The sequence below is a fragment of the Apus apus genome, chromosome 25 (genome assembly GCF_020740795.1).
Source record: "Apus apus isolate bApuApu2 chromosome 25, bApuApu2.pri.cur, whole genome shotgun sequence".
Lineage (NCBI taxonomy): Eukaryota > Metazoa > Chordata > Aves > Apodiformes > Apodidae > Apus > Apus apus.
This window is the reverse complement of record NC_067306.1, coordinates 1,352,905-1,373,685: the sequence shown is the minus strand read 5'-3', so window position 1 is coordinate 1,373,685 and position 20,781 is coordinate 1,352,905. Positions and strand designations below refer to the sequence as shown.

Here is a 20,781-nt window from a genome sequence, read left to right as displayed (position 1 = left end):
CCCCTCCTCCAACAAAAAGCAGTTTTCCTGTTTAATCCTTCCCAGCCTCCCTGTAGCCCGGGTCAAGGATCTTTTGCGCAACCCATGTAACTTTTGCTTCCAAATCTCTCTGAATTCCTCTTTCCTCTCCTGGAGTGCAGAGCCCATCGGACAAGCACAGTGGGGGGTGGAACACAGGCTACGGTTTGCATCTCTTACTGTCCTGACTTTCAAACAAACACTCTGCATGCAATGAAGTAACAATCTATTATTCATCGACCCCAGAAGTGCTGGCTTAAAAGATATTACACATCCACGTGGCGTTTATTTAGAAAAAAATGCGGGTGAGGGGAGTGAACAAGAAGATGAAAACGCCATCAGCTTCGACAGCCTATCCCAAATTCTGGACTTGTTGATGCTGCCAGTGGAGCTCACAACCTCTGAGCCACATCATTAGATACCTGCCAAAACAGAACTGCTCCAGTTGACCTGCGCTGTGCTGCGTCACCAACAGCTTCTCTTTGCCACACAAAAGGCAGAACATCAGTTTTCACGAGTTTCTGCTAGAAAACAGGGAGGAGAGGCCCGGTGGGATGCAGAGTGATGGATACTCCCCCTGGCTTTGTGTCTGTCTGTTTACACAACCTCCACCGCTTGAAATAACACAGCCCTAAGCAGAAGGATCGAGCAGCACAGCAAAGGGAACAAAGACAACCCCAAAAGGACCAGCTCTGAACCCAGAGCCAAGCAACCCTGAAATATGGAAGAAGCATTTAAGAGCCAGAAACCCAGCAGATTGAAAAATGGACCTAGGGAAGCTGAGATTATTCAATTCAGCCTTCTGAACACAGATAGGATTCATTATTAGAAGACAACTGAATTTTGAAGCACGTGAAGTTTCTCATCTTGCTTTCAGCTTAACTCGGTCCATTCAAGCAAGACCTGGGAAGTGCAGAGGCCCCGAGCTCAGCTCAGGAGTCAGAACTCCCCCCCACTGAGGATTCTGAATCCTAGGAGAGAAATGTTGTGAAATGCACTGGATTGATACATTTTTCCAGCAGAAGGTTCATTCCTCAGATGTTCACATTTTGGTTTGGTTGGTTGTTGTTTTTAAATAAGCCAAAGTGCCCCACAGAGAAACACTTCACAGCCAGAACCAACTCGTGCTAATTGGAGGTATCGAAGACTCCCTGAGGAAGCTGGAAAGGACTGTGCTTTTTTTGTGATGTTGTTTTTGTTTAAGGATGTAGAGGAGATTACAAGTATTGCTTGTAGTCTGGAGGAAAAAAAGAAAAAGAGAGGTTGATTGGTGATGATGGGTTAGTGAGAGCAGCGAGTCAGCCTGAGCGAGGCCAAGACCCTCATCTCCAGGTGACATCCCAGGCCAGAAGAGTATGGATGAACCAGACTGGAGAAGTGATGAGTACTGGAGCCTTTGGAAACTGAACAAGCTCTCAAAGAGCAAAACAGGCACTCAAAAGCACACAGAGATGACACCCCTTCCTCTTGGCTATAACTCCATGGTACTTCACCAGGCAGTAGGTACCACAGGAAGGAGAAAAACTCCAAATCTAAGCCAGGCCTGTGACCTGTCAGGGCACATTCCACATTAAACCAACACCACAGAAAATTAGGAGTCAATCTGGGTGATGTTTTCCCTTTTTGTTTGCTTTGCTGCAGTAAGTGGTTATTTTCTTTGTGGTGGCCACACCTCCTGTAAAGGGACTTATTTAGAATATGCTCTGGCTGGGCATGCCAGTTCATTCTCTCATGTAGGAGTTCCATTCTTCCTGGCTACACACAAATACCAGACACCCATATGCAAGTCAAATTTAAGCAGCTTAGCCCATATTCCATTACCATGTTTTATTACTACAGAAATGATTATTAAATCCAATCTAGATTGGATTTTACAATTACCCAGCCACAATAGTTCAGGAATCTGTTTACGTGGCTTAACAAAAGACAATAAACTGAGTCTGAAAACCCAAACCAAACTCCCCTTAAATAACTGCCTTCTTATTTAAAACCCGAAACAGACACAATATACATTAGTCACTGCATCAAGCTATTTTTTCCCCCAAGATAAGACTCCAGACACTCAAAGGCCCTACTTACCACTCCTCAGACAGGGGAACAGCCAGCTCTGTGTCTAATCCAGAGGGCTATGTAGGAGGAGAACTAATCACCAAGCACTCAACCCTGTGCTGCCTTCATTGATCTTACAGTTTTCAACAACTCTGAGTAGCACCTGCCAGTCTCAACACACTTTTGCATAATTGTCCTTATGTCACATTAAACATGAACTATTACACTAAAAGGCACGTTCTCATCAGTGAATAGGACTTTTACTTTTAAAGCATAAACATTACAAACTGCTTTCTAGAAAGCATGGCTGATTATCTGCCCACACCTCCCCTCTGAAAAATAAACCTCTTCACAAGTGCGAATAACTTAACAGTTCAGAAACTTTTCAGAGCATAACACTCTCACTAGAAAGCCAGGTATGTAAAGCAGAAGAGTTCCATACTCATCCCTTCCAGGATATATAGGTGAGTGGGTCAGAGATAATCAATGCTAGGGTGAATAAAACCATGCCCTTGATTTACTAACCAAAACATACCCAAAAAATGCAATAAAGGCACTTCTTGTAGCTCAGAGCAAGCCTTTCTATAAGTTCCTGTACAAAAACAGAGTGAAAAGCAAGATAATTTAGACCTCAAATACTCTAGGAGCATTTTGCTTCTTTTCAACTTCTCCATTTTTTACTATAGGAAGAAAGTAACACACAACTCCAACAAAAAACCCACCCAGAATAAAACTCTTCTCCCACTTTTCCTTCCACAATGATTTGGGTTAATCTTGTTGTGGTACAAGCCTGATGAAAAGCTCTCCCCGTGCTGGGATGAACTGCAGTAGTTCAAGACAAAGTAAGCAAAAAAAAAAAAAAAAGAAAATAAAAAAAAAGGGTTGTTTCTGAACAAGATGATGTTTCCCCACAGAAGATTGCTGCCAGGGTTTTCATCCTTTGCTCTGTAACCAGCCACTCTGCAGTCATCAAAAAAAAAAAAAAGGCTCTTAGATAAAAACAAATAAATAAATAAAGCAGACCTGTGCAGCCAAGAACAGCCTAGAACAGTAAAAACAATAAGCCCAGATAAACCACATTACACGTGCAGCCTTCTCATCCCGAGCTCCCCGGTTCAGTTCCGTGTTTTTATCATCTGCATGCTACAGAAACAGGAGTTTAACCCAAAACCATCCCCCAGGGCCACGCTGCTCCTTCTTCACAGCAGCTGACACAGAATTGATAGAAAAAGGAAAACAATTTCATGTGCTACATGACAAAACCATTATTTCCTGCACCTTTCTCAACTCCAGAGGCAGCTTCCTGGGGAATTCCACACCGGCCCCTTGGAACCTCAGCTTCCCATCGACCAGGATACTCCCCTGACAGCATCCACATCCCCCCTCTCCCAAGGGACACAACACAGCCACGTTTTTACCGTTCCAGGCTCTTCTCCTCCCGTGCTGTCCTCACGCACAACGCGAGGGTCGAGAGGAGACACCAGCAGCTATTTTCACCCTCCATAACAGCAATAAAAAGTGACCCTCCCTGCTGCCCCCCCTTTCCCCTCCTCCCCCTCTGGGGGCAGACAGCTGTTCCAACAACGCAGGAGCAGCCCTGCCTCCACAGGGTGCTTTGTGCCATATTCTTTGAATAGATCTTATTGTTTTACCCTCTCTCCATCCCGCCCCCCCTACCCGTAAAATCATATTTTTTTCCCGGCTATCGCCCCAAAAATCACACCCGAGTCCCCCCCCCCCCGCCTTGTTTTCCAGGCTGTTATTTCCCACATCTTCTGCTCCATCATCACCCGCAGCAACACGTTGGCAGCAGCTCCGTGTCGGGGTGTGGGTCCCGCAGCCCCCCCCGGCGATTTTACATTTTGGGGGGGGGGGGGGGGTTTGGTTGGTGTGAAACCTGAGGGGGGGGGGGCAAGAAGTTTCACACCAACCCCCCCCCCCAGGAAACCAGTGGCCGCGGGTCTCCCTGGGGTAAATCCCCCCTCGGTTTGACCACAAGGCCGCGACGACCGGTTGTCCCGGGGGGGTGGGGGGTGGGGGGGTACAACCCGCGAGGGGTCACACACCGCGGCCTCCCCCCCGGAATCTCCTCAGCCAGAGCAGGCGGCCTCCCCCACCCCCCCCCAACCTCCTCCTCCTCAGGCCTCACCTCAAAGCGGCTCTTAGTGACCCCGTTCATCTCCCTGCGCATGGCGGGGCCGTGGAGGATGGGGAGGGGCGGGGGGGGGGGGTCCCGGGGCCGCGCGGCCTCCACCCGCCGCGTCTCCTCCGGCCTCAACTTCAACCCAAAACAAAAACACTCCGCACCTGCCAGCAACGCGCGCGCTCATTGGCCAGCGCCGGGGAATGGGAATGGGGGGGGGGGGGGGGTTTGGAGCCGGGGGGGGGGGGGGGGCGCGGCGCGCGCTGCGGCGGGGACGCCCCGGGGCGGGGGATTTGGGGGGGGGGGGGAGGGACACACCGGGAGATGCGGGGACGGGGCTGCGCGCGCTCCCGCCGCCCCCCACCACCCCCACCTACCCCACAGCCCCTCCCCCCCACCCCAGGAAGGGGCTGAAAGGGCCGCCCCCCCCCCCAACACCCCCCCCCCCTTCCCGGCCACAGCCCCGGGGGCTGCGGGACCCCCCCGCCCCGCATCGGGGGCCGAGAGAATCCCATCCCCACCCCCCCCCCTCAAAAAACCCCATGGGAATCGGGGGGTCCTGGGGGAGGCGGTGGGGGGAGAATAAAGGGGGGGGGGGAGGCGTCCCCCAGCCCTTCGCTCCCTTCCGGGAGGAGGCCGCAGAGCTCGGCCAATCACAGGGCTGCGCTGGCGTGGCGTCACCGTGACGTCATTCCCGCGGGAAAATCAAGCGTGGCCACAAACACCGCCCCCCCCACCCCGAGACCTGAGCGCTCCTGGTACCAAAGAGATTTATTTGCATGTGAATCAACACGTTCTGCGGCGCATTCCCCAAAGAAGGTGACAGGACGTACAAAAATCCCAGGTATTTACATCCCGAGCAGGCAAGAAAGAACCATTCGCTTTTAATCTCCACAGCCCCCCGCACCTGAGATTAAAAGGTTTGGCTTTTTATTTCCTTTACACCTCTTTCAATCTTTCCAATACTGAAAGATGTCCAAGGACCATCGAAAAAACAGCAAAAATATTTAAAAAATAGAACATTTTTTTTTCTCAGAGACAGAGCATTCACTGCCATGCACAGACAGGGGCTGCTCCAGCCTCTTTCTCTCATGATTTATGTCACAGGAGGAGGGGACAGGGCACCGGAATGGGGTGAAAAGCTGTGACCTGGGGACTGTCCTCCCAGAGCTCTGGGGATGTTTGCCTTCCCAGGAGGAATTCTGGATGTCACACTTTGGTCTTAGAGGGGAGAGGCGAGTGGCTCTTTAAAATGTCTTTCTGTGTGGATGCTGGAGCTGTTTCCTTCCCACTTTTCCTGTTACACACCAGTAAAACACAACGCCAGGTACCACGTGTCCATGAAACCCTGATTTAGGGCTGGGCTCGATGATCCTCACGGTCTTTTCCAACCTCAATGACAACTGTGACCCAGCTTGAAGAGCACACTCCTTTCCAAAGGCTGTTCCTGCCTTCACACCGGCCCGAACAGATCAAAAGGCTTTTGTAAAACAAATTAACTTCAAAATCCATGAGGCAACAATCTGAGTCTGCCCCGAGCTGCTGGAGGGTCCCAGGATCAGCTCCTCTGGTGCCATGTTTCCTACATCCTCTGTAGACACCCCAGAGTCACACGATTCCCACGCTGGGTAAGATCCAGATCTGTTGCTCCAGGTTTAGACTCACGGATTGTTTTTCCTATCATCTCAGCACACAAGGATGGCGAGGGGGAAGCCACAGGATACAGAGCACAAGGAGCAAAGGATGGACAGTGGAAGTTCAAGGTGAGGTCCCCAGAGCCAGGGAGGGCTTTGGGGAAACTCAGGCTCCCTCAGGAGCTCTGGAATGAAGTTGAAGGCAGGAGAAAGAGGTGAGAAATGCCCAAAATTAACCGGGTAGTTCCCACCCTATGGAAAAGACACCAGCCTTGCTAGGGTTTTGATTCAGCTGGAAAAGGAATGACTTGCCTGGAGTCAGACCATGAGCAGGACTGGCAATCCCTGTGGTTTGAAAGAAACCAAAATCCTCCAGATCCTTTCAAACTGCATCCCCAAAAGCAAAATAAGTCTCATTCCCACAGGGAAAGTCCTTTCCTCCAAGAATCAACAGCAAAACCCAAGGGGAGTGGGATCCTGCTCAGTCATTCCAGAGATCTGTTCACAGGCCTCCTGATTTCCCACATTCCTCTTCCTATAATCAGATTTAACTGCTTTTAAAAATAAAATGCTCTCCTGAGTCTCTTTTCCTTTCAGGGACCACAAGATAAGACCACAGAGGATGCCTGAGTCATGCTCTTAATTCCAGCCAAAAGGGGGGGAAATGCATCTGGTTAAGGAAACCACTGCACCTGCTGCAGGTCCTCCCCAGATGGACCAGACTGGGGCTGTTTTTCCAGCAGTGCTGGTGATGACACCAGGACAGGGCTGGTCCTGCTGCCTGGCTAACACCTCCCCAGGAGAGAAGGCACCACCTGTGGACAGCACTGCAAGGATGTCTGGGAGTTGAAAGAAAATAAAGCAAAACCCAAAATGAAGCCCTGAAGGGTTCAGGATCAGGAGCAGATTGTGACAAGGCCTGCTGAACACACACAAGCTGCTCTATCCACATTATTGGAAGTATTTGTAGTGGATAATTAAGTGTGGCTCCCAAGTGTCTATGGTACCAGGATGTCACTTGACACCTGCAGCATCAGGGGCCTTGGGGGAAGCTCCAGGCTGAGAGAAGGAACCTGGTGGAGTCCCTGGTCCACTGAGGCTTGCTCCATGTGCCACAATGTCACCAATGTCACCGAAGCCCCAGTGGCTGCACAAGTCCCTGCCCCAATTCATGGGCTCTACTCAAATTCCCAGGTCCCTCTGGGCACTGTAGAGTTAAACCAGAGGCTGTGTGAGGACAGGCAGCACAAGGCACTGGGACATGGACACAAATAAATAGCTAAAATGAACAGGAAGCCAAGGGCAGGACAGTGATCCTTCACCCCTGTGACCAGGAATAACATGCTGAGATCCACCAGGACAGAGCACCCGATCCTGCAGAGCAGCTCCTGTCAGAGGGAGGTGAAGCTCCTCAGCACTGCACTGCACCAGGCATGGAAGGAAGAAATGCCACAAAAATAAAATAAATTAAAAAAAAAAAGGTGTTTTTTCTTCCTCCTGACCTTTCCTTCCACCTTTTCAAAAACAATAAAACCTGACCTTAAAATAATTCCTTTAAAACTTCCTAAAAACAAAAGCAACTTATTCTGAGTGGGAAGAGGAGCAGAGGAACATGGACCCTCCTGAACAGCCAGTGTTTCCAGGTGCCCCAGTCCAGGGGCTGCTCCCACACTCCCCAGCTCCCATGGGGACATTAATACTTATCAATGCAGAAGGAGTGGAAGTGCCTGCAGGGTGAAGGCTGCAGTCAGAGCCTGCTGTGCTGAATGACCTGCTGGCTCCACACTCTGCTCAGACTTTGGAGATTCTTGGAAATACTTTTTTGTTTGTTTCCTCTTCAAACACACCCCACAATAATCCCTGTGGCAGGTTTGTGATGAACGGTTCCTATCTTTCCATCTCCAGAACCCGCAGGTCCTGCATCCAACTCATCTTTTAAAGAGGCTAAGAAAATTAATTGCCAATTAGAGCAACATCCATGAGATCATCGTCTTCTTCCCCGATTAAAAACTCAGGGCTGGCCCGGGATGGTCGCTCAGCTGAAAGGATTGTGCTGCTGCTCATGGAGAGAGCCTGCTCAGCTGAAATGGGGGACTTGGACCAGCTCTCTGGCTTCATGCTGTGAGATTTCTTCTTGTCTCTGTCTTTATCCCGATCCCGATCCCTGTCCCGGTCTTTGTCTTTCACTTTCTTCTTCTCTTTTTTGTGTTTCTTGTGTTTTTCTGAGCTGTACTCGGGCAGAGGCCTGATGCCATCATCAGAGCTGGGGCTGTTCTGGTAGGACTTCTCTGCGATGGAGGAGCCAGACTCGCTCTCGCTGTCGATGTTCTGGGGGGTGTAGGCTGGTGACTTGCTGTGGCTGGGAGAGCAGCGCTCGTGTTTCGGGGTAGATCCACTGATGAGAGGGGATCCATAGCTCTTGGAAGAAGCCATCTGAGGCCTGAGGCCATCCCCACCTCCTTCCCCAGGTTTCTGCAAGGTTACTTTGGCTTTAATGCTTGGGGAACCGCCGTCGTGTTTGCTGATGATAATTTTGGCCACTCCAGTGCTTCCAACACTTTTGGAATCTGAAGTCTTCTTGGAAGAGTCAACAGATCCTCCAGAAACAGAGACTTTGGATTTCTCTTTGTCACTCTTCTCACGTTTGCCCTGGAACTCACCTCCAGACATATTGTGTTTGGAGGACATGGTATGGCTTGAGGAATTGGAACTTGGCCCCATTTGTCCATCCATTGGGTCATCTCCACCAGGCCCGCTAGTGACAACCCCGTGTTTAAGTTTGTCTATGACTGCAGTCAGAGATGGCTTCTTGTTTCTGCTTGGAGACTTGCCTTTGGAACTTCCATGCTGGTTCTGAGATGAAGACATGGAAGACCCACTAGATGAAAAGGAAGATGAAGATGCCGTTGAGGAATTTGACGAAGGAGGTGGTTTCTGTGACATAGACCCAGAGGATCCCATTCCTGAAGATGATTTCATACTGGAGCTTGATCCAGTCCCAGACATATGGGACCCTCCAGAACCAGAACTGATGGGTGACTTTGCTTTAGATGATGGGGGAGTACCTGGGACAGGTTTCATGGGAGAAGCAAGTTTGTCAGAACCTCCTGAAGGTCTAGAGTGAGATGGAGAGATGTTTGGTTTACTCATGGAAGGGTTCATGAGTGATGATGGCTTTCCTTGAGGCTTCATCTTGGTACTTCCAGAACCACTGCTGAGGCCATGTTTGGTGATGGGGGAGGATCCAGGCTTTCCCACTGACTGAGCTGAGCTTTTGGACTGGCCTGAACTCGAGCTGCCCTGGCTTGAGTAGAGGCTGCTGCTCATCTTAGAGCCCGAAGACCCTTCTGATTTGCTGCTCTTGATTTTGCCTGAGGTTGAAGAGGAGGAAGAAGAGGAGGAGGAGGAAGAATGGCTATGATGGCTTTTGCTGCTGGAGGAGGTGACAGAGCCACTACTTGTATACTGGCCATGTGAAGATGGTTTCCCTACAGTCACTGTTCCTTTTGGGATCTGAATGGTGATTTTTGGAATAGGAGGAGTAGCTACACCAGGAGGAGTCTGAGACCTGCCTGAACTCCCAGGAGATTTGGACCCACCTGTGCTTGCTGGTGGCGTGAAAGGCCTGTTGGATGAACTGTGAGATGGAGATTTCCCATCTGTCTCCTGCTTCTTCCGCTTTGGAAGTTTCTCTTTGCTTTTCCCATCACTGGACGGCGTCCGGCTGCGCTTCCCTGGCTTCCCATCTATCCCAGGACCTGCCAAGTTACTTCCAGAACCGTTCCCCTCCTTCACCCGCTTCTGAGACTTCTCTTTCCCTAAATCCCCTGCATTCAGCAAAGGGCTCTGACCTCCACTGTGATGCTCCATGATGTCAGAGGACCCCAGTGCTTTGCTGGCAGCCGCAATAATACTAAAATCCACCGTGTCCGACTGATTGCTCCCCTTAAACTTATTTTCCCCCCCATCAGCCCCCAAGACTTGCACCCCCAAGGTGGTCAGGGCCTGGGATGCATAGCCCTTGAACTCATCGGTGTCTCCGCTCTGACTGCTCTCATCAAAGTACTCCTCCCCAAAGCCACTCTGACTCTGACTGTTCAGCAGGTCAGGGTTGAAATCTACCCCGTCCGGAAAGAAATGGTTGGAGGAGTCGCTGTTGGGGCTGACGGCAGCGTCTGCGATCAGGTCTGCAGGGTCTGTGTAGGGGTTCTCACTGGCGTTGTTCTGGAACACATCTGGGTCAAAGAGGGCACTTTGTGAATGTCCTGAACTAGAGGAGTCTCTGACTGGAGTACCAATGGGTGGGCAGTCCTCATTAGTGGTGGGCAGCTTGGAAGCCTCCTCTGCTATATCCGAAAGGATATCGGTGACATCGGCTCCGATGCTGTCGGAGCTGGAAAGTCGAACCATCCTCTGGATACTGGGCTGTGAGTGAGGGATGGGCTGGGGGTAGGTGGTGGGAGGAGTGCTGCACTGGCTGGGTGCTGGAGTAATATGGGGGGTGTCCAGGGTGTCTGCAGTCATGTTGACATCAAAAATGGGATTCTGGGAGTCAACATCCATTGAGAAGAGCTCCCTCTGGAAATCATCCTCAGTCTGATGCTTGGGCTTGTCGGCCGGGATGCGGGATTTTTTTTTCTTTTGCTTATTCCCCCCAGGGCCCATTTCCATCCTGGGGGAGCCAGAGGAAGAGTTCTGCCTTTCCAGGGGGCTGCTCCCATAGAGAGTGGAGAAATCCTGAGGAGGATTCTCTTTAAGAAGGTTCATGAGCATGGGGTGGTTCTTGGTGTTGCTTGCTGGTGAGGATACTGGTGGTGGTGTGTGGTGGGGAGGGGTTGGACTTGAGCCAAGGGTAGACCCCATATTCCCTGTGATCTGCAACAAACTAGTGAGAATAGGGTTCTGAGACACTTTGCTGAAGTCCTCCCCATGGCCCACCGAGTCATGCCTCTCTTTCATGCTTATGCTCATGTTAAACAAAGTAGTGATGGGCCCCCCAGGAAAAGTGTTTGTTGGGGTAGTGGTACCACTCATGGGGTTGCTGCCTGTGGTCATGCCATACCCGGGGCTGCTGGCTGGGGGAAGGTTTTTCTTCACCATATCTTCAACTGTCTCTGCAATGAGGGACAGGGCTGGGGTGTCTGCTTGAATGGTTTCTGCTTTTCTACGAATTGCTCTCATGGTGACAGGAATGGACATACATCTGCAAGACACAAGGCAAAGGGATGAGCAGGCCTTCTGCTGCCCTCTAGCAATGGGCACAGGAGAGGTTGGAGGTGCAGAAGTCGAGCAAGAATTGAGGCACAAGGGAGCAACAGATCCAGGCTCCACAAACACCTCACTCTGCTGGTGGTATTTACACTCATCCCATCATGCCCATCCAGCCACAAGACAACTGCGCCTTCAAACATCACCTTGTGATCACAAAGGCAGAATGAATCAATCAATTAACTCTAATAACTAATCGCTGACAGATCATGATCTTGTCATTAAAGCACAGGACACAATCTGGGTTGTTTTTCTGCCAAGAAACACCTTTGTCTAAGCTTGGCAAACAATCTCCTGCAACCCTATAAAAATCAAAGCTAATGCCACATCCTACTCAAGGACAACAAGCCTCTGATATTCTAAAAGAAAAAAAACAGCTATTCATGTTGAAAAAGTCTGTGCTGTGCCCTGCTAACACTGCTGTGTTCTGAGCAGTGGCTGGGGTGGTAAAACCTTGATAAAAGGCCTGTGTAAGTGACAAGCTCCAGGGGAGCTCCTTCACTTCTTACAAGACTTAAAAAGAAATCGACTCCAGGAGGAGGCAAAACCAGCTCAGCACCTCAGACACATGCTCAGAAATAAGCAGCTGTGGTTCAGGGTCTGGAATGGAATCTCCAAGAGGGCTCCAAGGTTTCCTCTCTTCCAAACAAACTCACCCATGGACAGAAAGGCTCCAAAACTGCTAGGATAAGTGTGATACAGACACAGAGCTCATCTATATGATTTGGAGTGTGTGGCAGCACAAAAAAATCCAGCTTACCTTTGAACAACTTTGGCAATGAAATCATCTGTGCAGATAAGAGCATCAGACAGCCCCTTGTACAGCTTGCAGTTCACGTGGGTAGAGTCCTGTACATCCATCACCACTGGAAGAGAGAAGGTGTTTGGAAGAGATCACAACCCTGGCTGCAGGGGAAGGAAGACCTGCCTGCCCTCCCACAAACACCCCACTTACCACACACCAGGGAGTCATTCACAGGATGCTGAAAGGATACACTGAAACAGGAGTCAGAGAGAGGACACACCTCGAACTGCAGGATCCCCGGAGAATCTGCAAGACATGGGGACTGTTAAAATCAGGGGACACAGGAGATGACCCCGAGGCACCAGCTCAAACACCCCCATGTAGAAAACATCAAAAAGGGGGAAGGAAAACAGCATGGGCCTCATTTCTGATTCCTACACCTGGGAACATCACCCAGGGTTTCAGGTGACCCTCTTGGTGCTGGACCCACCTTCTTTTAGGACCGTGCGCTTGACGCAGCTGCCGATGAGGGTGTTGTAGGCGACCTGGTGTCTGATCAGGCTGAGGATCAGAGGGACCCTCCCGGGGTGCTGGAAGGCGATTTTACTGATCAGAGTTCCCTGAAGGCTTCTTCCATCTGGGAGAGGGGCATCTTTGTTCAGAAAGTAACAGTGCTGCTGTCCTGGAAGAGCCTGACAAACAATTTCTACTTTACTCCCATTCCTGCTGGGTACAAAGCAATCACAGACACCTGGGAGGAAGAGAGGAGGCCCCAGATCCAAAACTTGGGAAGGCTCAATCCCAGACCTCTGCTGTCATTCCTGCAGCTGCACTCCAACAGCAATTACCTCTAGTTACCTAATTTTATTAATTACTGTGGTCATGTCTGTATCTGAATTCTAACATCTGGATGGAACAGTTTGTGCCTGTGAATAATGCTGCACCCATTTCCTTTATCCTACTTGACAGATGCCCAAAACAGGTGAAAAACCCCAAAGTGCTGATGCAGGAGGGTTGTATCAACACACTTACTGCATAGAAACGCATGTTGTGGTTCAAAGGCAGAGGATCAGCCTCCTTGGATAGTTCAAACTGTGTGATCAGCTCATACAGGGGTACAAACGTTGGTGGTGTGTCAAACAAGGGAATACCTGAGGGAAGAAAATGGCACAGGATGATACCTGGGAACCAGGAAGAGAGGGTGAGCCAGAGCAGGCATTACTATTTGGAAAGGGAAACCCACCCAGGTTGTACTGAGAACAGCACAAAACCTCGAGTAACTTTTTTGGCACACTTTAAAGATGAGCAGCAGTTCACGAATAAAAACCTGAGGAGTGTCTGTCCCCCAGCCCTGCAGCTCACCTGTGCAGCTCTGAAGCTTCTGAATGAAAGCTCGAGACACTGGAATGGGACGTGGGAATTTCAGGAAGAAACACGCTGGTAAATCCACACTGTTGGCACTGGTGATTGATGAGAAAGAGGGAGTCCTGCAATGTGGGGTTAACAAAGGAGCTCATCAGGGGCACGACTGGCTTGTGCTGTGAGCACCAGACACTCTACTGGCTGTTTGCTCAAATACAAGCAGATTTTCAGTCCTTAAAAATTAAGATAGTCCTCAAAAGTAGCAAGAAGACCGGGGGGAATGGATTAAAACTGGAAGAGGGGAGATTTAGTTTGGACATTAGGATGAAATTCTTCCCTGTGAGGGTGGGGAGACCCTGGCCCAGGTTGCCCAGGGAAGCTGTGGCTGCCCCATCCCTGGCAGTGTTGAAGGGCAGGTTGGACAGGGCTTGGAGCAACCTGGGCTGGTGGGAGGTGTCCCTGCCCATGCAGGGGGTTGGATCTAGATGATCTTTGAGGTCCCTTCCAACCCAAACCAGTCTGGGACTTTATGAAAAATGTTGCATGCCTGAAATAGGTATTTCTGGGCTCAGAAATAGCACAGAAGTGCTTTATATAACACTATGACATCTTGCAGCCATCACCACTCTGACTCCCAACTGATTGGAGGTTCAGTCTGCATCCAGACATCCTTCCCTTACCCTTTGCTGTCCACTGGGTGGGAGCCCATGATCAGGGGGGCAATGGGAAGCTTGTACATGGCCATGGTTCCCTCAACTGTCACAGACACGTTCATACCCAGAGCTCGAGGAACTGCAGGAGGCAAGAAAACAAACCAACACAGCCCCAGGTGAGGAGATAAAAGCAATGTGAGCTTTATCAGCTGAACATCACTACTGTGGAATTATCTTCCTTCCTTGACAAGGCACCTTTATCACCCAGTGGCCCACAGCCAAACAGCTCTGCTGCCTGCTGTCCCTCTTGCAGGGTAGCCCAACTGCAGCACTCTTAAAATGTCTTCTAAACACACCTCCAAGTTCACTGGGTTCTCTTTACAAAGCAAAACAAATCATGCCTTTGGACAGTTTCACCTTCTTCTTTTCCAAGACCAGCTTCCATTTTAATTGGTGTTCAGTTTTGTCATTTTAGGATGGGACAGATGTCCATGGACATGCCTCAAAATGATCTTCCAGTAGGATGGCAGAGACACAAGTATTCCCACAATAAAATACATCTCATGTCAACCACTGCATCCTCCCTGAGGGAAGAGGTCCTGTCTGCAGACAGGCACCACCCTGTCACCCTCAGCAGCAGCCCAGGGCAAACTCCGGACCTGCCATGGGTTGGAGAAGATGGTCACTTACACACAGGCTTATGACCCATGTCCTCTGTAAGCCAACCTACAGCTTCCCCACACTCCAGGGTGACAGCAGAGGGCAGCCAGCCTGCTGGAATTCTGCCGCCTTCTCTCCTTCAAGCAGCAGTCATCCACACCAGCAGGTAAGCTGACCTACCATTGTTCTCATGCAAAATAACAGGGGCTCCAGTGCCATCTTCAAACAAATCATAGGGTGAGACGTAATACTTGAGGTTCATCAGAAGACCTGTGGGAGAGCAGATTTAGAACAGGCACCCTGATCCCAGGAGTCACCACAACCACCACTAACCCCCAAGCAGGCAACACCTGCACTGCAGCACAGCCTGTGCAGAGCTGCTCCTGCACCTTGGCTGAGCTGCTTCTCTGCTCTCACAGCCACAGCCCTGGCCACCTGATCTCTCTTTGTCAAGAGAAGCTGCCTTTCTGGATCAGGTGGGAGGTACAGACACCCAACCCCCCTGTCCCCCTCCTAGTTTGACCAGCACTTCCCATCCCTGCCATTAGGTCATATGAAACTAATGACCATAAAGGGGATCTTGTACAAAGTCACCTTTATTTTTTCAACTGTTAATCAAAGATACCTCCACTCCTGGGGGTGAGATAGCCAACACTGCCATGAAGGATTTTGTCCAGGGGGTTTGCGTTGGTGGCTTGCCTGCAAGAGAGGCAGGCACAGGTCTGTAGCAGGGCAGAGTCACACCTGAAGCCCCCATCCATGTGCTGATGGAAGATTTTAGCTCCAGACACACACTTCTCAGTCACACAGAGTCAGTGATCACTTCACAAGCAAAACAAAAGCTCTCTAGAGCATGGGGGGTTTATCCACTGAACCCCCAACTGTGAAACAGTCAAATGTTGCTCAGTTTCTTACTGCAAAATGCATTTCCCCTCATCTACCTGGTTACAATCTTTTTGCCTTCCAGACCTCCCTTCAATTGGATTCTGCAGTTAAAAAGGGATTGCTCAGAGAGCTCCAAGCAATTCTTATACACAAATACATCCATAATTCTCCTGCTAGCACAGGCTTCTAGAGCCTCAGCATTGTACTTCTTGGCAAATCATGTCAGACTCTACGGGCAATGACAGGACAATTCCTGGATACCCAGACCTTGGCATGACCAGAATCAGTCAACATGATGCAGAGTTACCAGGGAAAAACAACCCAACAAAGCATTCTAGATCCTTACCAGTACATCCCTGCCATTTTTGAGAGATCCAGCTCCAAGGACTGCAGAGCTAAGTACATTTTAGTTTTAAGTTTGCTGGGGAAGACAAAAAAAAACAAAAACCAAAACAAAACAATATAAGAAACATGGAAGGGAAGGAACTGTGAAATGCAGCTCCCAGGACTGGCTGACAAGCTGCAGCACAGGCCACCAGGCTGAGGATGTAGAAATGATAACTCCTCATCCTGCACTCCCACTCCACCCTTCCCAGCCCTGTGTGCACATCACAGGGGTGATGATGAACTCAGCAGCATCACACACACCATGAAAATTTAAGCCCAGAACTAAAACCTTGTACATTTGTTCAGTTTTATACAAGTGGATGTAAATAAACTCTAGACTTACTTGTCTCCTGGCAACTTATACAGGTTCACAAGTCCCCTGAGATGCTTTGAAAACTCATCAAAATTTTTCTCTCTGAAATAAAGAGGGAGAAAAAGTTGACAGGTGTTCAAATTTGTAACAGATCAGATTTTGTTTTAAAAAGTTTTATTAATACAAAGTAACTTCAGGCTTTTGCTATGTGGAAGCTACAATATCTGTTCTTTAAATGATCCAGCTTTAATAATTCTGATGAATGTGATGCTGTGGTTTCCAAGAGAGCAGGCACAGCAGTCAGAATCAGAACCAAAGACAAAATCTCCTGGAGAGGTAGAGAGACTTTGTGGGGAAGGAACATTCATGAAATATTGTGCATTTCCAGGCATAAAAGAGCATCAAATCACTCCTGCAAAGAGAAGCCTGTCAGAAAAGGTCACAATTAACTCTTGCTGCTCACCTCAGATGTTGCACCAACTCGGGACAGCTCTGAAAAGGAAAGGACACACAAGGACATCAATGTGGAACGCAGCAATTTCAGCCTTTGTGCAGCAACTGTAAAATATTCAAGCCAGTAAAATTTCTGAGCACCAGCTTTTCATGAGGAGCAACACAATGTTCCCAACTCCACATGGCTCTGCTTCTAGTTCTGCTCCTCAACCCCCTCTGGGACAAATTCAAGCAATTTCCTCTTATGTGACTAATGTGAATTAAACTTTTGAAGTTGTGAAGCCTTAGGTTGAAAACTGATGCTCTTACACAGAGATGTTAGAACATGGTCTCTTCTCACAAGAGTGGCCAATGTAAACAGCAAGTTCCCACTTCCACAGGTGCAGAGGGAAGTAAAGCCATTTGCTGCCAGGGTTGCAGGTTTTAGTACTTTGCCTTCACAGATGTTTCATAAGAATAATTTTTCTGTTCATCAGAAACAAAACCCTCAGCAACACAGTGATAACTTCCTCAAACAATTTTGCCAGTTATAAAACCACTCAGAGAAAAAGAGAGAGGAGCAGTAAAATGATCCTTGCACACATGCACCACAGAACAGACTCCTCCATGGAGGCTTCTGCTTCCAGGAGAACAAGGAGCAATGCCAGGTCTCATGGGACATTTGGTATAATCCATTTCCTCTGCCTAAACAAAAGGGAACCAGAAGCACAGAATCACAGAGCAGTGGGGGTTGGAAGGGACCTCTGGAGATCATCTAGTCCAAACCCCTTGCCTGAGCAGGACCCCTAGAGCAGATCCCACAGGACCATGTCCTGTTTGGAATGTCTCCAGGGATGGAGACTCCACAACCTCCCTGGGCAGCCTGTCCCAGTGCTCTGTCACCCTCAGAGTAAAGAAGCATTTTCTTATATTTAGGTTAAACCTCCTGTTTATGGCAGTTCCAAAACCAACCCTTTGTCAGCAGTACCTACCACAGGGTTTTCTCCATGGTGAGCCACCTTGACATCACACAGCAGCCCTGTAGGATCTAACTGGACTTCCACATAGAACATGTCTGAAGTGATGTAACATTCAGTGCCATTTGCACTAAGGTGAGATCCAAGGCTTACATAGAAAAACAAAACAAAAATTGCTTTGAGACACACACAGAAACCCACCAGAGCAGCACTGAGGCTATGAGTGTTACAGATAAGCAGGAAAGGCCTTTTTGCCATAAAAGAAAGGAGAACACAAACCTGTTCTGCCTGGCTATGGACTCCAAGCGATCTGTCATGGCAGGCAGGGAAGATACTGGATGGAGAGAGCAAGAAACAAGGCTTGGTGAACCTCAGGAAGAAGACATTGGCATTAAAATCCAGCCTCCACCAGTTACTCCCTCCCACCTCTGCTCACACCTTCACCAATGCAACAATCCTTTATCTGTCCCCAAAACACAGGTGGGACAATTTGCATGGAGAAAACCAAACATTCTCAGCACTGCCCAGAGGGAAGGGATTCTCCTCCAGGTGGGACTGAGGCACAGGCCTGTGCAGCAAGAGTGACCCAGGCAATCCTGGCTGGTGCTGGTGGGCTGGGATCCATGTGCTCCCACAGAGGGGAGCACACGTGCACCAGGAGCACAGCGAGATGTGCTGGCAACATCCTTACTTGCCTTTGGGATCTGGAGCCTTCAAAGCACACCCAGAAGGTACCAACCTTTCAACGCCTTCTGCAGAGTCTCCAAGCAGCTCACCAGGTGCTGGTGCCCCCCTGAGTTCATCACCACTCGCTTCTCCTGAGGCAGAAAGAAGAAAAATGTCCTTTTTGTGGGAGGGAATTATTGCAATTCCTGCTCAGCCCAGTGAGGTTTATTTAGGTGATCAAAAGCAGATGAGATTTTGTTCCAAAATTACATCCTCATTTTCATTCCTTTAGGAGAACAGAATCCATTTTTGAAGCAGGTCTGGAATGGATTTATTTTCTTTCAGCAAGTGGCTCATCTGGAGAAGCAGACTGCAGCAACATGTCAATGAGCACATGAGCCAAGAGTTATACCAAAGAGAAGACAGAAATAAGGAGAGAGGCAAAAACTCTCAACACCACAGTCGATGCAGAAGCCTTTGATTTGGCTCTGCCCTGCCCCCTGCTCCTCCTTCCCCCACCCAGGGACCAACATTTCAGACCCATGTTTGACAGAGTTCTGGACACCACTGAGCTGTACAGAACAGACCTTGACCCAGTGGGGGGCAGGAATGGTTTGGGCTTCTCAGCACTGGCTGAAACCACAAGTTTGACCCTTTTCCTGGCACTCAGCTGAGAGCTGCCCCATGACAACTGGGCTGTAGCAGGGGAGGCTGTAACTGGGGGAGGCAAAGGCACAGCAGACAGCAAGGGCAGGGCCATCCCCCCCTCCCCTGCACAGGGGCAGGTGGGAACTGACAGGCCTCAGCCACCCCAGCCCAGGGGGAAGTCAAGGATTGCACCAATGAAGAGAACTTTGAAGAAGTCTAACAAAACAACAACAAAATTACACCCAAAGACACTTCAGAAACCCTCCTGCTGAGACCCCAACAACTCTCACCATGACTTGCCGGACTAACTTCATGGTTTCTGTCCAAGGTCTGTTCTGGTTGTACTTTGCATGAAGCCTTTCCAGGAGGGTGCTCATCTTATTCAGCTTCTCCGTTTCTGTGAGAGGGGGGAATGTCCCGGGAAGAGAGTGAGACAGCAGCTGAAGTTTCACAAATAACAGCTTGGCAGTTGTAATGAAAAGAGTTTCCACCTTCAAGCTAAACGTGATTTCTAAAAGCTTCTTCCCTGCTGATGTATCCCTGCCACCCAGACTGAAAGGTAAGGGCACTACAAGCTGTTGATACCTAAAGGTCTATGAAATGCCTTGGGAAAGGTCCAGCTCCTGTTCTGCAGGGACTCAGAGTGACATGGCCCCACCAGGTTCAGTTCTGCCATGCCAGGAACACCTCGGGGCACTGAAGATACCACAGCATGGTCTGAAAATGAAGCTTCCCCAGGACAGGAATCAGAGAGCACAGAAAGCAACCTGTTACAGAGCTGAGGCAAAGCTGCATGTCTGGAATTCCCCTTCACTGCCCACTGGAATTCCTCTTCCAGCTCCACAGACCTTTCCATCACCAAAATCCTCAGCCAAACCGGTCCCACCACCAGTTGTCACCAGTTCTCTGCTCACACTCCTGCCTCACACTTGCTTGGCTCCAGAGTCAGTGAAGGGGAGGTAACAGAAAGCAGGAAAATGGGGGGGGCTCAGATCTCCACCAACCTGGAACCTACTCAGCCTTTACCAACCACCTCTTATATCACTCTGACTCCCACCTGTGGTTCTACAGGCTCATTTCTGTATATTTTAAAGAGTTCCACTGCTGTGAGTGAGACCTCTCTGATGAGAGAAAAGGAGGGATCCTGGAGCAGCGACCGAGGAACAAACTGGGCAGTTTAGCCAAAAAAAGATTATTGTTTTTTTCTCTGCTCTCCAGCTGGACACGCACACAGACAAAGCAGGTTTCAAGGTGTCTTCAATTCTGTCTTTTATCTGCTGAGAGGCAGTGTTTTCTGCACTTGCATCTGTCAACAAGCCCCAGCTGCAGGGATAAGGTCCCGCTGAGCCCAGGGGCCGGGACAGCGCTGCCAGAGCTCTGCAAAGCTCGATCCCCGGCAGCAGACTCGCCTCGAGTTCCCTCAGAAAAGGAACCGCCCGCAGCCCGCACCAAGACCCGGCGCAGGGGCCGGGAGAAGGCCAAGACGGGGCGCCCAGCGGCGGGATCCCCGCTGCCGCCTCCCGCTGAGACACCCGGGCCCGAGGGCACCGGGCACCGCGGGCTGCCCCGCTCCCTGCCCGGGCCGCGCTCCCTCCCGCGCTCACTCACCCTCCGCGCCGCTCGGCGCCGCCTTCATGCCGCGGGGAGGGGACGGGCGGCCCGGGACGGGCCTTGGAGCCGGTGTCACGGCAGGCGGGAGGCGGGCAGGCCGGGAGGGAGGCCCGGGGGCCGCGGCCCAGCCGCTCCGGGGCGGCCTCACACGGCGGCGGCCGCCGCCATCCCTCCCCGCGCCGCAACTCTCGCGAGAGGTCGGGAGCGCCGCCGCAGGGATGGCGGCGAATCTCGCGAGAGGACGGGAGAGGGAGCGCTGGGGTGGGCGGGGCCTGTGGCGGCAGGCCCCGCCCCCTCCCCCTCAGCCCCCCCGCGGCGGGAGGAGCCCGG

General features: G+C 50.4%; 2 protein-coding genes across 5 annotated transcripts in view; both read right to left on the bottom strand.

The window, feature by feature from the left end:
- FBXL20 (F-box and leucine rich repeat protein 20) overlaps positions 1-4,357 on the bottom strand; it is a 37,734-nt gene extending 33,377 nt beyond the window's left edge. For 2 of the 3 annotated variants that reach the window (XM_051640519.1, XM_051640520.1), the window contains exon 1: positions 4,217-4,284. In XM_051640519.1, the coding sequence (XP_051496479.1) occupies positions 4,217-4,258 (42 nt within the window). In that variant the 5' untranslated portion in view covers positions 4,259-4,284. Of the gene's footprint in view, positions 1-4,216 lie in introns of all 3 variants that reach the window. The other variant, XM_051640518.1, reaches the window with a different exon arrangement.
- A 609-nt stretch (positions 4,358-4,966) lies between these two features.
- On the bottom strand, positions 4,967-20,625 carry MED1 (mediator complex subunit 1). 2 transcript variants are annotated; one of them, XM_051640160.1, is made up of 18 exons: positions 20,449-20,625; positions 19,131-19,237; positions 18,266-18,344; positions 17,806-17,860; positions 17,542-17,674; positions 16,581-16,609; positions 16,148-16,219; positions 15,764-15,838; positions 15,158-15,231; positions 14,713-14,802; positions 13,900-14,011; positions 13,220-13,344; positions 12,890-13,008; positions 12,348-12,549; positions 12,068-12,163; positions 11,873-11,978; positions 10,907-11,047; positions 4,967-10,729 (listed from the first exon to the last, which is right to left on the bottom strand). In XM_051640160.1, exons 1-18 carry the CDS (start codon positions 20,474-20,476, stop codon positions 7,798-7,800), a joined length of 4,575 nt encoding a protein of 1,524 aa, XP_051496120.1. In that variant the 5' UTR covers positions 20,477-20,625; the 3' UTR covers positions 4,967-7,797. The 2 variants fall into 2 exon arrangements, with proteins under 2 accessions (XP_051496120.1, XP_051496119.1); XM_051640159.1 differs by having other exon boundaries at positions 4,967-11,047.
- Between the last annotated feature and the right edge of the window lie 156 nt (positions 20,626-20,781).